The sequence below is a fragment of the Vicia villosa genome, linkage group LG5 (assembly GCF_029867415.1).
Source record: "Vicia villosa cultivar HV-30 ecotype Madison, WI linkage group LG5, Vvil1.0, whole genome shotgun sequence".
In the NCBI taxonomy this organism is placed as follows: Eukaryota; Viridiplantae; Streptophyta; class Magnoliopsida; order Fabales; family Fabaceae; genus Vicia; species Vicia villosa.
Window position 1 is genome coordinate 39,528,172 of NC_081184.1, and position 16,479 is coordinate 39,544,650.

The 16,479-nt window shown below is 28.4% G+C and overlaps 1 protein-coding gene across 1 annotated transcript; it reads right to left on the minus strand.

Annotated features, from left to right (window-relative positions):
- Nucleotides 1-766: 766 nt before the first annotated feature.
- LOC131606547 (organic cation/carnitine transporter 3-like) lies at nt 767-2,978 on the minus strand. Its single transcript, XM_058878752.1, has 2 exons — nt 2,854-2,978; nt 767-2,350 (listed from the first exon to the last, which is right to left on the minus strand). Exons 1-2 carry the CDS (start codon nt 2,902-2,904, stop codon nt 875-877), a joined length of 1,527 nt encoding a protein of 508 aa, XP_058734735.1. The 5' UTR covers nt 2,905-2,978; the 3' UTR covers nt 767-874.
- Nucleotides 2,979-16,479: the final 13,501 nt, after the last annotated feature.

The following is a 16,479-nucleotide window of genomic DNA, read 5'->3' on the forward strand; positions in this document are numbered from 1 at the left end:
TTTGGTCAACTAACATGCAAGTCCATGTATGAAGTGACACCTTCTAGGAATCATTTCAACATGGAAAACACTCTGTTCTGTCTAACAGGAATCTACTTGCTAAAATACCATTTTTAATCAATTAAGTTACAATACTTTAGGTTTGCCCATTCACTTTAAAATCTTTAGATCTCATGCACATTTTGATTGAGTGAAGGATATGATAAATTTGTCTTTAATATAGACATATAGTATGGTATATATAATTAAATAGCATTAAAATTGTGTACATTATGCTCTTAGTAGTTTTATTGGAAAATCATAAATAATGAGAATATAGTTTTGATCAATGATTATCCCCTGAATATGACATTTCTTTTCTGTTTTTATTCAACAAACTTTGGTACGGTTGTATGTATAATTGTTTCTGTTATGGGAATGGTGTCAAGATGGGATGACTCATTGTTATCGTGATAGATAGTGATACCTTGGTCTATTATTATTATTATGTCAAACTAATAATTCTACAATTTGCAACATGATCTGAGTCATGACAACAACTTGTAACATGTGATTTGTGGTGACAACATGCAACATGTACTGTCATGTTTTTTATATGTTTGTTTGGTGCATTTACTATATGAGATTGTTGAAGTTCAATGTGTAACTGTCAAACTCATCATCATAGAGAGACCTTGAGGAACTAAAACTGAAACATAGCATACACATTCTAAACTCTAACATGAGGAGGAAAATAACAGAAACATCTTTACCATTGTGCATTCCCTTCAAAAATCAAATCTCAAGTATTTATTTCAAATTCGAGACAAATCACCGAATACAATAGAGACTATACGGGAAAAATAAAATCATTGTAAACAAACTTTTTCCAATTTTATACCGACATATTGTCTTTCTTCTCTTGTTGATCCATGGTATCGCAAAGAGCTAATCCTCTTGTCTCCGGCAAAATAAGCAATGTAAAACACGACAAAATGATAACGACTCCAAACACACCGTAAGAGAAAAAGTCGTTTTTCCTCCCAGCAGATATCAAGAAGGGAGTGAAAACGTTACCAAACACAATAGCTTGTCTCACCAACGACGTTGTAGTGTTCCTCACACTTGTTGGAAATAGCTCAATAATGTAAAGGAGAAACACATTATAAGCTATGCAAGCACAGAAAAACGATGCCATGGCTAATCCGACTCTAATTTCTTCTATTCCTGATCCAACAACGACGCACATTATACAGCTTAGGCCACTAGCTACTGCGAATACAAGAATTGATGGTTTTCTTCGGCGATTCTCCAAGAAATAGGTAGCCACACAAGATGGTATTTCCATCAAGCCGCTGAACACAACAGCCAAGTAAATGTCGAATCCTAAGTTCCCAACTGCTAATGGCAGACCAAAATACACCATTCCAGTTCCAATACCAAGCACCATTACTGCGAGCATTCTCTTTAAAGCCCAACCTCTCCCAAACAGCTCTGCTATCGACGAGTAGAGTTGGAAAACCGAAGCCTTTTGTTTATTCACCGGAGCTTCTATTAAACCTACTGTCAAATCATTCCCACTCTCTAATGAAGAAACTCCTGTAAGCATTGCCATAGCTTCTTTATGTCTTCCTTGCATTAGAAGCCACCTTGGAGACTCAGTAACAAAGATATAAGCGAGAACCGAGTAACAAATAGCAGGAACCGACGACCACACGTAAACCAATCTCCATGAATTAAATCTATTGACATAAGCTATACCAGCCAGTGACATATACCCTAATGTAAAGCAGATATATACGACAATACCAACAGTGAACCTCCACTCAGTACTAACTTTCTCCGTCAACAAAACTAAAACACAAGTCCCGATTGACGAACGCAAAAAGCCAATCAAGAATTTAAAAGCAGAATAAATCCAAATATTGGTAGAGAAAACTACGAGAATCGAAACTATAGACATCGATAAACAAGACATAACAAGTGTGTTCTTTCTCCCAAGTGAAGTATCAGCTAAAGTTGCAAGAAGAAACGAACCGAAAAGGCAACCAATAAAGAACGAAGACTGTGGTAAACCTGTTATGAAGCTGCTAGCACATTCAAGATTCCAATGAGATATCACTGTTTTGTGTGATGGTCCATCCCATGACCATGAAGATTTAGGGATATCACAGATATTAGAATCTGAGTTACACATTGTCGAATTCGTGCAATGCCAAGTCGGGTAATCGTCCGTATAGATCGCTATGAACGCTTGCTGAGCATCAAAGAACATTGCAAATGAAACAAGAATCCACTGCACAAACTCTAACCAACCAAATCTTCCTAAACCCTTCTCCATCATACTATCAGTTAAAGGAAACACTTTTTCCTGCTCAACAGAATCAGAATTTGTTATAACAGGAACTAAATCTTCAATTGACATAGCTATTTAAATTAAAACTAAAATCAAAATCTCAATCTAGCACTTTCAGTTGAATACTAGAAGCATAGAATTATGAACACATAGTTCAAAATTGGTGTCTATAAATAGAGAAAATTCAACGTGAACACACCTAATCTTAGCTGTGAATTTCAATTCAACTACTATAAACAACTAAGATGTGTCCAATTTTATATAGATTTGTAGGACATTCGATTATTTTAACAATGACATGCAGCCAAAAAAAAATAGCATAGAGAAACAAAGTTTGTATATATTATCATGATCTAACAAAATGTCTTGTAATGCATATGCTCATTCATGATTGCAAAAAGGAATAAAAAAAAAATAATGAAACTAGAGGATAAAGTGAGGTTTGTTTATTCATAGTTAGAAGTTAATCAAGATTTGAAAATAAGTAAATAGTAAAAATTATGAGAAAAGTTGTATACCTTAGAAGAAGGTTGAGGAATGGAAGAATGTAATTCTTCTATAGCCGCCATGAGTGGATGAGGAAAAAAATATGAGAATGAGAAAGAGAAAGAGAGAATGAAAGAAGAATGTGGTATGAGAAATGGATGTGTTGGTTTATGTAAGGTTTTGAATGAGTATGCATAAACACGTGTTAACTTGTTTTTTCCTTTGCCTTTTCAAATACAACCAAAAGAGGGAAAATGGTATTTTCTTTTTTATTTTCGTCCCTGTAAGTTTTTTTTCTGGGTTTGAGTCCCTATATTTCACTTTCACGTTTGTTTTAGTCCTTAAAATCAAAATTCATAGGAAAATTTGCAAGAAAAGCTGCAGATTTTCCTGCGGATTTTGGCTTTAGGGACTAAACCGCAAGCAAAAAGTAAGATATAGGGACTAATACCAACAAAAAAACTTACAGGGACGAAAATCAAAAACTCGCTAACTTACAGGGACCAAAGGTGCATTTAAGCCTTTCTTTTTTAACTTTTTTCATTCTCTCTTTCTTTTCTTTTCTTTTCTTTTCTTTTATTTATTTATTTTTTTAAAACACTTTTCTTTTAACATGTGTGCTATTCTTACATCCAAATTTACATTCAAATATTTACACCAAACACTATTCATCGTATTTATACGGTGAAAATTATTTTTTTATTAAAAAAATATATTTTATGAACAATGAATAGTATATGGACAATAACTTTTAAAAGCAAAACAAAGTTGGTTAATGAATGAAGTTGGTTAATAAACACTCAGATACTAAAAATAATTTTTAATTAGTAGTAAAATAAAGTTGGTTAATGAAATGTAAAAAGTTGGTTAATGTAGTTATGAAGTTAGTTAATAGACTGCCCAAACTTTTAGTAGTTTTGACGTTGGTTAATAAAATTTATGCAGTTGGTTAATGAAGTTATGAAATTGGTTAATAGACTGTCCAGTTTTTTTAGTAGATATAAAGTTGGTTAATGAAATTTACAATATTAGTTAATAAAGTTATGAAGTTGGTTGATCAAATAATTTTGTTTATCTTCTCTCTCTATTTAAAAAAAATATTTTTTAAAAAATAGATATATTATTATACATTCTCCGTATTGGTGAACAGTAAAATACGCTGTAGACGTAAGAATAATATTTTTCTAAAATCAAATACAGTATAAGAGTTTGATTGATTAAAATGCAAAAGTTAAAGAAAAGAAGAAGAAAATGATTTTCCTAATATAAATTTACAAAATAGATTTTTGTCATTCTACTATAATATTTTTAAAATATTGAAATTTTAAAAAAAGTTTTAAATTTGAAAAAAATATTTAAATTTAAAACCAATTTAAATAATTTTTTCGTAAAAATTATTTTTGAGTTATTTTTTACTGTTTTAATCATTAATAAAATATATTTAAGTTATTAGATGTCACATTTAGTTTTAAAATTTATAAAAAAAATTAGTTTACACTAATTTTTATTATTATGAACAAAGTTTTCATAAAAATTATTCTTTAAATAAATAGAAAAGATTTATTTTTTCAAGGATAAAACATTCGAGTCCCTAATATAATACAAAATAAACAACAAAATTGATATTAATTATTTTAAAATTTAATAATTACTCTCCCAAGTCATTATTTTAACTAAAATTGATTTATTTTTTATTCAATGAACATTCGATCAATTTTATTAATAATTGAATATGGAATGGAATTTATTGAACATTGAATATTTAAAATAAATTTATTATTACAAATTTTTCAACTAAAATTATATTAATATTATAAAAAATAAAATTAAATATAGCTTTTTTGAAAACAAAAATTCTTTTCCATTTACGTAATAGTATCATATATTTATAAGACATATCTTCCATATATAACTAGTAAGATACCTGTGCTTCTTGCATGGATAAATTTATATGATATTATATAAAATTTAATTAGATACGTACAAATTTAAAATGAATGCTTTAATTATAACTTAAAAATGATCATATAAATTTAATTATATTAAATAGTCATATTAAAAAACTGTAAGATGGAGATAAAAAAAATGAAATTTTAACATTTTAAAATAAAAATGTCTCTCAACTAATAGTAATTGTTGATTAAAATAAAATAGATATTGTGTTGATAATGACCCGTGAAATAAAACAATTATTTAATGTGATATAACATATATTTAAATACAAATGTAAAATGAACAATAATCATATAGATTTAATTTTATTAAATAATCATAAATAAAAGAATCGTGAGATGGAGAAAAAAAATAAAAATAAGGATATTATCTCTCAAATAAAGACAATGATTGATTAAAATAAAATAGATATTGTGTTAATAGTGACATGTGAGATGACAAAATTTTTAATTTTATTAAAATTAAAAAATAAATTATTTTTTTAGGGATAATAAATAAATAGAGAAAAAAATTAAAATGAAAGTAAGAAAGTGTGGGAAAAAATGTGAGAGAAATTTTAAATTTTAATTAATATAGAGAAAGTATGTAATAATCGATTAAAATAAATTAAATATTGTGTTGATAGTGACCTGTGAGATAAATAAATATTTAAAATTAAAAATAAGATTATTAATATTTTTTGTGATAATAAGTAAATGGTGAAAAATTAAAATAAAAGTAAGAAAGTGTGGGAAAATGAAATGTGAAAGAAATTTATTACTTTAAGTAAGAGAGAGAAGATGTATGTTGGGGAGAAAAAGTTGAATCATAAACATTGTAATTGACACTTGGCAAAAACCTTGATTTTCATTGGACAATAGAAAAGTGGTAGGGTGATTTTGTTAGTTACTATTTTGTCCAATTGTAGTGTAATGTTTTTAAGTGGAAAGGACAATTTTGACAATTCAGTCAATTTCTTAGTATTAGCTATCTAGTACATGAATTACTTATTTATTCATTGTATTTTATTAAAATTAAATTTAATATTTAATAGTAGGAATACATTTTTATAAATGTTAACTAACTTTTTTTATTACTTTTACATTTTTATGTGGAACTATGTGCTTGCAAGTATAATCAAGAAGTGATCAAAACTCATAGAAAAGCAAGATATGTTTGGTCGTGATGATGTCATAGTTTTGATTCTATGAAGACAACACATGAAGTTGCAAAAATTCTTGAATTGATTTTAATAACAACAAGGCATCAAGACATGCAATGAATGAAGTTAATTTAAGCGTTTAAAGATGCACAAGATGGTTGATCAAGCTATTCCTCTGAATCAAGCTAAAGAATTAGGGTTTACGATCACTAGTGAGACCATTACTCTCTAATGATGATGATTGAATTGAAGATTTATCAAGCCTTAAGAAGATTCAGGTGAAGTGCTTATAAGATTGGTATATCAGCCAAAAGGACTTGAAGCTTCAGAGTGTGAAAGAGGGGAAATGTGAAAGCTCACTTGATTGTGTCTGTCTGAATGATCAAAGTATTGTAAAAACATATCATTTTTGGAAGCATTATGACTAAAACACACATACACTAAAAATTATTTTTGAAGCCTCTCTTTTTCAAATAAAATCACCAAACATATTTTTGGAACCTAGACATATGAATTAGGAACTCTCAGATTGATTAGGACAAATTTTTGAATTGTCTAGTCTATTAGAAGAAGAGGGAGAATCAAGTCCATAATTGATTATGACAATGTCTTAATGAATGGTATGGCTCTATATCAAAACCTACCAATATGAGCAGTAATAAGCATATACCTAATTGATTAGCTAATCGAGTAGGGAATATATTTTGTCCATTGATTATTTCCTAAAATGAGTCATTTCTTGGCCTATAAATAGAGGTCCTAATTATGGCACGTGCTCTTGGATCATGTGAGTTAAAAAGGCATGCATCTTCTAAGCAAGCAAGGTCATCTTGGTAAACATGGAAAAAGTAAGTTGGATTTCTATAAACATTGTGTTTTTTGGGAATAGAAAAATGTTAGTTTCTCTACTACAACTCACCGTACAAAATATATTCTTGATTATATTCATTTTGACCTTTGTGGGCCTTCTAAAGTTCCTTCATATGGGGGACACTGCTATATGATGACTATCATTGATTAATTTTCTTGTAAAGTCAGATTTTATTTTCTCCGGCATAAAAATGATATTTTTCACATAATCAATAAATGGAAAACTCTTATAGAAACACGGACAAGGAAGAAAGTGAAAAAGCTCATATCAAATAATGGATTAGAGTTTTGTTGTGGTAACTTTAATGAGTTAAGCACAAATCATGGTATAGCCAGATACAAAACCATTCTAAAGAATCCCTAACAAAATAATGTTACAGAATGGATGAACAGGACTCTACTCGAGAGAGCTCGTTGCATCCTCACAAATGTTGGGTTATGGCATTGACGTGTTTTTTTGGTCGAGGGAGCATCTGCTCCATGTTACTTGATCAACTGTTTCCCAAATTCAACACTTGACTTTAAAGTAACAAAAGAGATTTGGTTAGGTTATCTTGTTAATTATACTAATTTAAGAAATTTTGGATGTCCTGCATGTGCACATGAAAATAATGGCAAATTAGCTCCAAGAGTTGTTGAGTGCGTATTTTTGGCTATGCATCTTAGTCAAAAAGGTTTTCATTTGCGGTGCTCTGATTTAAAATCACAAAATTTAATTCTTAGTATGTGGCTTCTAATGATGATAAATTATTATCTTTTGGAAAATAGTCTTTTGCGTCTTCTTCTACTAGTACAGGTAATTTGCAGGGTACTAGTGAGAAGGTGGAGTTTGTTTTAAAGCCTTCAACTCTTATTTTTTATGTCTAATATTTCTCTATAAATGAATCTAGCATGGATGATCATTGTATTGATGATGATCGTGATGTTTATACGATTTATTCTATTCAAAAACAAGGAAATGATTATTATATTGCACGCAATAGAGCTAGAAGAAAACTAAATCCACTCAGATAACATGATAATTTAGTTTCTTATCTATTCTCTATTGCACAGGAGGTAAATGGTGGCTTTAAGCCTTCCAGGAATACTTAAGTTATTTCTTATGTTGATTCTATTAGTGGCTAGTGGCTATAAATGAAGAAATTGGGAGTCTTCATAAAAACAATACCTAGACTTCATTAGAGCTTCCTGGAGGAAAATGACTATTAAGGTGTAGATGGATCTATAAGAAGAAATACAATATACACGCGGTTAAATAACCAAGGTAAAAAGCACAACTAGTCGTCAAAGGCTTTAATAAAAAGAGTGAATACCCATTTTGATCCCTCACAAAAACTACAGAACCCAAATTAGTCCTCCACAAAAAATAGGACCCGATTTAATCCCTTACAAAATATAACCGGGTCATATTAGTCCTTCTGGGGATATTTTTTTCAAACTGGTTTTTTCTTCTACTTTTAAACCGTGACTGGACCGCCAAGTCGTATTTTATTTTTCATTTTTCATTTTTAAAATACTAAATTGATTTTTATTTTTAATTTCGATTTTATTTTTAAACAATTCAGATTTTAAAATACAAAAAAAGATAAGATTTGTTCTGAAAAGGAATCGAACTTAATACATTTAGGTCACATCCTATGCCTTTACCACTATGCCAACGTACACTTGTGACAAATAATTCGCATGATTTATAGTAATATTAAACAATTCTAAATTTAAAATATAAAATATAAAATTTGTACCCATGAGGTCTCAAACTCAAGTCCCTTCAAATTTAATGATAGTCACTTCACTGTAAATATGAAAAGTGATTTAAGAGCGGGTGAATCAGTTAGATTAATCGGTATTAGTGAATTTTTCTCGATTATGAATGTTAGCAATATTTTTCTAATTTTTTCAAAATTGTTAAAAAAATCAAAACATTGTTAACATTCATTATCGAGAAAAATTCACTAATATCAATTAATCTAATTCATGCAACCCCTCTTAGATTACTTTTCATATTTACAATAAAGTGACTACCATTTAATTTGAAGGGACTTGGGTTTGAGACCCCGTAGGTATCAAAATTTATATTTTTTGTTTTAAATTCAGAATTGTTTAATATTACTATAAATCATGTCAATTATTTGTCATCAATGTATGGTGATATAGTGGTAAAGGCATAGGATGTGACCTAAATGTCTTGAGTTCGATTCCTTCTCAGAACAAATCTTATTTTTTTTTATATTTTAAAATCTGAATATATTTTAAAATCTGAATTGTTTAAAAATAAAATCGAAATTAAAAATAAAAATCAATTTAGTATTTAAAAAATGAAAAATGAAAAATAAAATACGACTTGGCGGTCCAGTCACGGTTTAAAAGTAGAAGAAAAAACCGGTTTGAAAAAAATATCCCCAGAAGGACTAATATGACCCGGTTATATTTTGTAAGAGATTAAATCGGGTCCTATTTTTTGTGGAGGACTAATTTGGGTTCTGTAGTTTTTGTGAGGGATCAAAATGGGTCTTCACTCTAATAAAAAAGAAAGGTATTGAATTTAATGAGATATTGGCACATGTTGTTCCTCATACTTCCATTCATGTTTTGCTTGCTTTTGTTGCTTTGTTTAATTTGGAATTGAAGCAACTTGATGTTAAGACATTATTTCTACATGGAAAGTTGAAAGAAGAAATTTAAATGGTACAATCCGAGGGGTTTATCATCCCAGAAAAGGAGAATTTTGTTTGTCATTTGAAGAAATCTTTATATGGCCTTAAGCAAGCTCCCAGGTAGTGGTACAAGAGGTTTGACTCTTTCATGATTAGGCAAGGTTATTGCATCAGTCAATTTGATGACTGTATTTATTTTCAAAATTTTCAAAATGGATCTTAAATATACTTTTTACTTTATATTGATGATATGCTAATTGCACCATGTGACAATTATTTGATCAAGAAATTAAAAACTTAACTCAATAACGAGTTTGATATGAAAGAATTAGGTGCAACAAAGAAAATTATTGGTATGGAGATTCGTAGGGATTGTCAAGCTGGTAAAATATTCTTATCTCAACAAAAGTGTGTTAAGATAGTGTTTTATAGGTTTAATATAAATGATTGCAAACATATTTCTATTCCACTTTCTATAAACTTCAAGCTATATTTAGATATTTTCCCAGACATAAAGGAAGAGATGGAACGTATTTCACCTGTTCCTTATTCTAGTGTAGCTGGTAATCTTATGTATCTTATGGTATGTACTAGAGTATATTTGGCATATCTCGTTAGCATGGTAAGTCAATATGTACATAATCCTGGAAAAAGTCATTGGAGTGTTGTAAAATAGATTCTTCGGTATTTAAAAGAATCTTTCAGTATTGGCTTGGTATTTGATAGAAACGTGAATACAACTGATGGTGTTATAGGTTATGTTAACTCGGATTATGGTGGTAATCTTGATCAAAGAAGATCTCTTTGTAGTTACATATTTACTCCATGTAATAGTGCTATTATTTGGAAAGCTATACTTCAATCTATTGTAGCATTATCTACGCCTTAAGCATAATACATTTCAGCAACATATGGTGCTAAATAGGTTGTTTAGCTTCGAGGTTTGGTCAATGAACTACGTCTTACATATGGTGTTCTTGATGTTTTTTGTGATAGGAAAATTGTTATTCATGTGACCAAGAATAATAGTTATCATGACAAAACCAAACACATTGATGTAAAGTGTACTTTATTTGAGATATTATTCTTGTTAGTGAAACTATAGTTGAAAAGATTCACATTTCTTAGAATTCACAAGATATGCTTACCAAGCCCCTTCCAAATACCAAGTTTCAGCATTGTCTAGACTTGGTTGGTCTCTAAAGTACTTAAGTGTCCTTCGGGGCTTTATTTAGTGATGGGTGCTTGTCGAATTCAAACCAAGGTGGTTATCTCCACCTTTGCTGGTCTTTACAGTACTTAAATGCCCTTCGAGGCTTTCTTTAGAGATGAACATTTGTCAAATTTGAAACAAGGTGGAGATTTTTCATATTATATAGCTCTAATTTGGTTTCTTCAAAGACCATACTCGCTAGTAGAAGGATATAGGTGTGCTAAGTGCAGGACAAAGCCAGATGACATGACCAGGTGCAAGTGCTTCATAATGAAACAAGGGTTAACATGCTAGTCGAAGGGGCAGTGCATTGGGCGTAGAATGGCGGCCAAGAACACCTGGAAGATCTGCAAGCTTTGCTTGCAGAGGAAGATAGTAGGTTGGCAGAGTTGGATAGGCGCACACTGGTAGAGCAGGATAAGTGCGCTAGGCGCAAGAATAGTGTGCCTCACGAGACCTCTAGATTTTTGCCTATAAAAGGCGAGCTCCGGCTGAGTGCAAAAAGGTAATTTTGGTGAGAGCCTATAGTCTAGGTAGAATTCCTGGTGATGATTCTTGTTCCATATGGAAAAGTGTCTTTAGGAAAATATTGAGAGAAAATATTTTCCTTTTGTCCTCATCAATGCAAGAGGATTTGTGGTACTCTTTATTTTATGTAGTGGAACGTTGCTCGTGATTGCCCGTGGTTTTTTACTTCTCACGTTGAGGAGTTTTCCATGTAAATTTTGTGTGTTCTTTTTCTTGCTATTTTATTTTCTAACTTCCCTTTAATTCTCAATTTTCTCAATCCTATTCTTGCATATTACGCTGATACCCTGGCATCATAAAAATATTTGCAATCAAAATAATCAAAGTGCAGCTTTTTAAATAAATTTAAATCATGTCTCACAAAATAATAAATGTTCATGATCATAAAATTGAAGCAGCCAAATCTAAACACATTAAAGTAATCAGCTATACAGTCATAGAAAAGAGTGGGTATCACGGATTGAGTCTGATTTATCCAAAATTCAATTATTTTGAATGTTTTTTCATTTTTAAAAATTATTTTCATCCAATAATAAGACCTAGTACATATTTTGGATCGATTTAACCATTTTATCGGATTTATCGAAGGACAAAACTTAGGTACAATTCTTTAGGTTTGGTTCTTACTATTTTTCAATGAAAATATGACAAATATACGTAAATATGATTTAGTGAGTGAAAATAGGAGAAATTTGCATACGTATATAAGGAAATTATACACTTGTCATATTTTCATTGGAAAATAGTAAAAACCAGACCTAAAGAATTGTACTTAAGTTTTGTCCTTTATCGAACTCCATGTACAATATACCAACGTGAATGCCATGTAACCTCCGGTAGAAAGAAAACTTGTGCATCAACCTTGCAAATAGCTGAGTAAGAGTAGTTCTCTAAAAAAACGTGTTTCGGCCATTAGCCAATATGAGTATCATTTGCTTATAAATATTTTACTTACAAATATTTCCAACATATAATCAATCAAATAAACTATTTTACATATTTTTATTATTTAACCCTTTTGTTTTTATTTTCCTTTTCTACTTCTTTTAATTTAATAATTTAAATTTAAAACTGTTAAGATTGATGAGATCTATCTTATCACAAACATTAGAATTTTTTTTAAATAACTAATTACTATTTTTTATTAATTAAAAAATAAAAATTATTATTTCTCTCTTCCTCATTATCACAATCACCCTATAGTTTTAATTAAAAAATAAATTAAATTTTAAATTTTCTCTTTTTTATTTTTATTGGTTGTTAATAAGAATATAGATATATGTTTGTTTTCTTACAAGTATTTCTCAAACGCTTGAAAAAATAAAAGAGTGAGGACTCATTTTAATGAAAATGGATCACCTGCTGCCCTTTTTCTCCTGCTGTTTCTGCTGCCCTTAATCCAATGGTTCAGAATTTAGAAAATGATGTTGCATTGAAAACAACAATTTATGTTAATGAATGGTTAAGATAGAAGCTGAATGGGCAGCACCAAAATATAAGCAGGAGAGGATCCAGGTCCCATTTTAATCTCTCACAAAAATTGTAGAACTCAAATTAGCCCTAACAAAAAAAATCTTATTTAATCCCTTACAAAATTTAACCGGGCCTTATTAGTGCTTTCATACATATTTTTTAAAATCGGTTTTTTCTTACTTTTAAACCGTAACTGAACTGTCACGTTGGATTTTCTTTTGTTGTTCATTTTTTAAATACTAAATTAATTTTTAATTTTAATTTAATTTCAAACAAATCATATTTAAAAACATCAAAAAAGGCAAAATTTGTTCCTAAAAGAATCGAATCAAGAACCTTTAAGTCAAATCATATGTTTTGACCTCCAAGCTAATGTATATTGGTAATAAATTATTCTCATAATTGGAAATAATATTAAAAGAACTTAATTTAAAATAAAAATTACAAAATTTATAAAATAAAATGATAGTCATTTTAGAACTACACCAATTGTTCTTAATATTTTTAATGATAATTGCTTAACTTAATAATTCAGAATAAAAATTTACATATGTATTTATTTTAAATATTTCATAAATAAATACTTACTTATTTATGTAATACAAAAAATAAAAATAAATTTATAAAATGTAAATTCTAAATATAATTAATCAAATAGAAATAAATTAAACAATATTTATTTGAAATTAAATAACACACAAATAACTATTTATTTATTTTAAATTAATTAATTAAAATTAAATAATTAATTAATTTTAATAATAACTCAATTAATTATGAAAATATTTAATTAATTCAAATAAATAATCAATTAATTTTAAATTATTATTTAATTAATTTAAAATAATAATAAATTAATTTAATAGTAATTCATGTTAATATTGATTTTTTATTTTATTAATTATATTTATTATTTATATTTTTTAATTTAAATTTTAAATTTGTGTAATATTTGAAATAAATAAATAATGAAATGTTTAGTATTCATTATTAGAAATATTAACATCAGAAACTAATTGGTATAGTTGTAAAGTAACTACCGTTTAACTTGAAGGAACTTAGGTTTGTATTTTATGTTTGAAGTTCAAAAATATTTAATATTACTACAAATCAAAGAAATTATTTTCTACTAATGTACGTTAGCTTAGTGGTAAAGACATACGACGTGCCTTAAAGGTCATTGGTTTGATTCTTTATGAAATAGATTTTAGCTTTTTTATGTTTTTAAATATGAATTGTTTAAAAAATGAAAAAAAGTAAGTAAAAAATTTATTTGAAAAAAATATTGATAGAGGGGCTAATATGACTCGGTTAAATTTTGTAAGGAATTAAATTGAATTTTTTTTATCGGGATTATTTTGAGTTTTGTAGTTTTTGTGAGGAACCAAAATTAATCTTCACTCAAAATAAAATCAATAAAAATTATTAATCAATACCTCAATTGACATCTAAGCTCAACAATGGTTATTAGCATTATTTTTAACACACTTCTTATTACCTATATAAAATTTTAATTTTTAAAATGTTTAAATGATTGAATATATATATATATATATATATATATATATATATATATATATATATATATATATATATATATATATATATATATATATATCAATAAATATAAACTATTAGATAATGTAAACTTCATATGCTTTCGTTAACATAATAATATGACTAATTGACGGCATTGGCTAATATGCATAAGGATTCACTTATGCACCATGCATAAGCCTACATAAGTTATTGGATCATGTTTTTAATCCAGTATTGAGTATTGAGTGGTGAGTATTGAGTATTGAGTAATAACAATTGATGTCTAGAATTTGATCCAGGGGTCCATAATAATCTATGCATGGTGCATAGATTTTTATCTATGCACGGTAACTGCACCCCCTAATTAACTATGATATTAATAAAATGTAATAAATTATAAAAAATAATTAAATAAAGGAACTATTTAAAAAATTACTTTTTTTTTTTAATAACAAATCCTTCTTGAGCCAAACAAAATCAACCATCTCTTAAAATAACTTTTGTTGGTGAATGTTTGTTTCTTACTTAAGTTTTGGGCAATCATCTTCTGTATTATTGCTCTATTCTAAATAGATCTTATACTTAAAATAACTTTCAAAACTAAATCATTATCGTTTTTTGTCTTCTTATTTTTGTATAAAAAAAATTATAATCAACGGTTATTTTAATAATCCATTCCAAATATTTACATGAAGATTATACAGTCAAAAATATAATCCTTAAAATATATTTTTCTTCTGGAAAAGCTATAAATATTATAATTATATTAAAGTAACACACTAAACACAAGCATGTCAAAATTAATCACAATAGAATAGAACTAAAATCCATAAAAATCAAAAACTGGTGTCTATAACTAGAGAAAATTCAATATGAACATCTTAGCATTGAATTTCAATTCAACAAGTAAGGCGCAGAACGCGCTATGTATCTAATTTTATATAGTTTTCTGGGATTTCATTCACATAATTTAACAACAACGTGGACAAAGTATGGTTGATTTCAATTATATTAATCATAGTCAGACAAAAACTAGCTAAGAGAAACAAAATTTAAATTGCCTGTCATGTAATGCATGTGTGTCAAAATTGCTAAATCTAATAAAAAATGCAACTAGCCAATAATGTAAGGTTCGTTTATCATAATTAGGTTAATAGTAACTGACTAGTAAAATTATAAAAAACAAAAAAAAAACTAATACCAATGGAAATAAAATTTATAAAGTAACTATACCTTGGAAGAAGATAATTCTTCTATAGCCGCCATGAGTAGATTAGAATAAAAGATGGGAAGGAGATAGAGAAAAAGAAAGAGAGAATGAAAAAAATTTATGTGTTAACAATCGGGTGAAAATAAATTGAGTCGAGTCAAATTTGTTATAGTTCGGTGATTTGATAAGAATTGGTTCAACTCGAAATTTGATTCGAGTTTGATACGAACTATTTTTTAAAGTTAAAATCGATTTATTTTAAATTCACGAATAATCGATTCAGTTTACTTTATATATTTTAAAAGTTGTTTTTTTAAAAGTCTAATTTTTTTAATTAATATGTTTGATATTTTAAATTAATATTTAAACAAAAATAGTCAAGTTCATTAAAAAATAATTTTAGAATTAAATTTTTACTTATGTTTTTTAAACAAGATTAAATAGTTGTTTGTATAATTTTTTTTATGATGTTGATTTATTTGTATAATTAATTTTAATATAATAAAGTTTATACATAAATGTAAGGTAAACATGCAATAAGGTGCACCGCCACTCCTTTTTGATCGCAAAATCAATCATTTTAAAAACTACATTAATAGACCTAGAATAAATCAAAAGTGTCAAAAACAAATGGTACAAAAGCATGTTGGTGGTCGGAACACGTTTTTTCATGATTGACCACTTTACATGAAGCAACTTTGAGAGATGCTTATCTCATAGTAAAACCTCCAATCTTCAGTCCCACCGGCTGAGAAACTCTAGTCTGTGAGGGCAATAGTGTAGTTTTCATGATGTCAAAACATTGTGAATCAACTACAACTCAAGTGGAATCATAGAAACAAAGCAAATGCAACAAAGACAAGTATTTTTTGCTACAAGACACTAATAGGTCGACTCATAAACACTATAGGTCGACCTACTGCAAGCATTTTTTGAAAAATTCTATGTAAGGGATGAATGTGTCGACGCATTATATCTTCAGGTCGACGCATGGAACATTGGTGTTATCTCGGGTATGCGCACGCCGACTCTTCAGGTCGACGCATCAACTTTTGGGTGATTCAAGTGCAAGAGCAA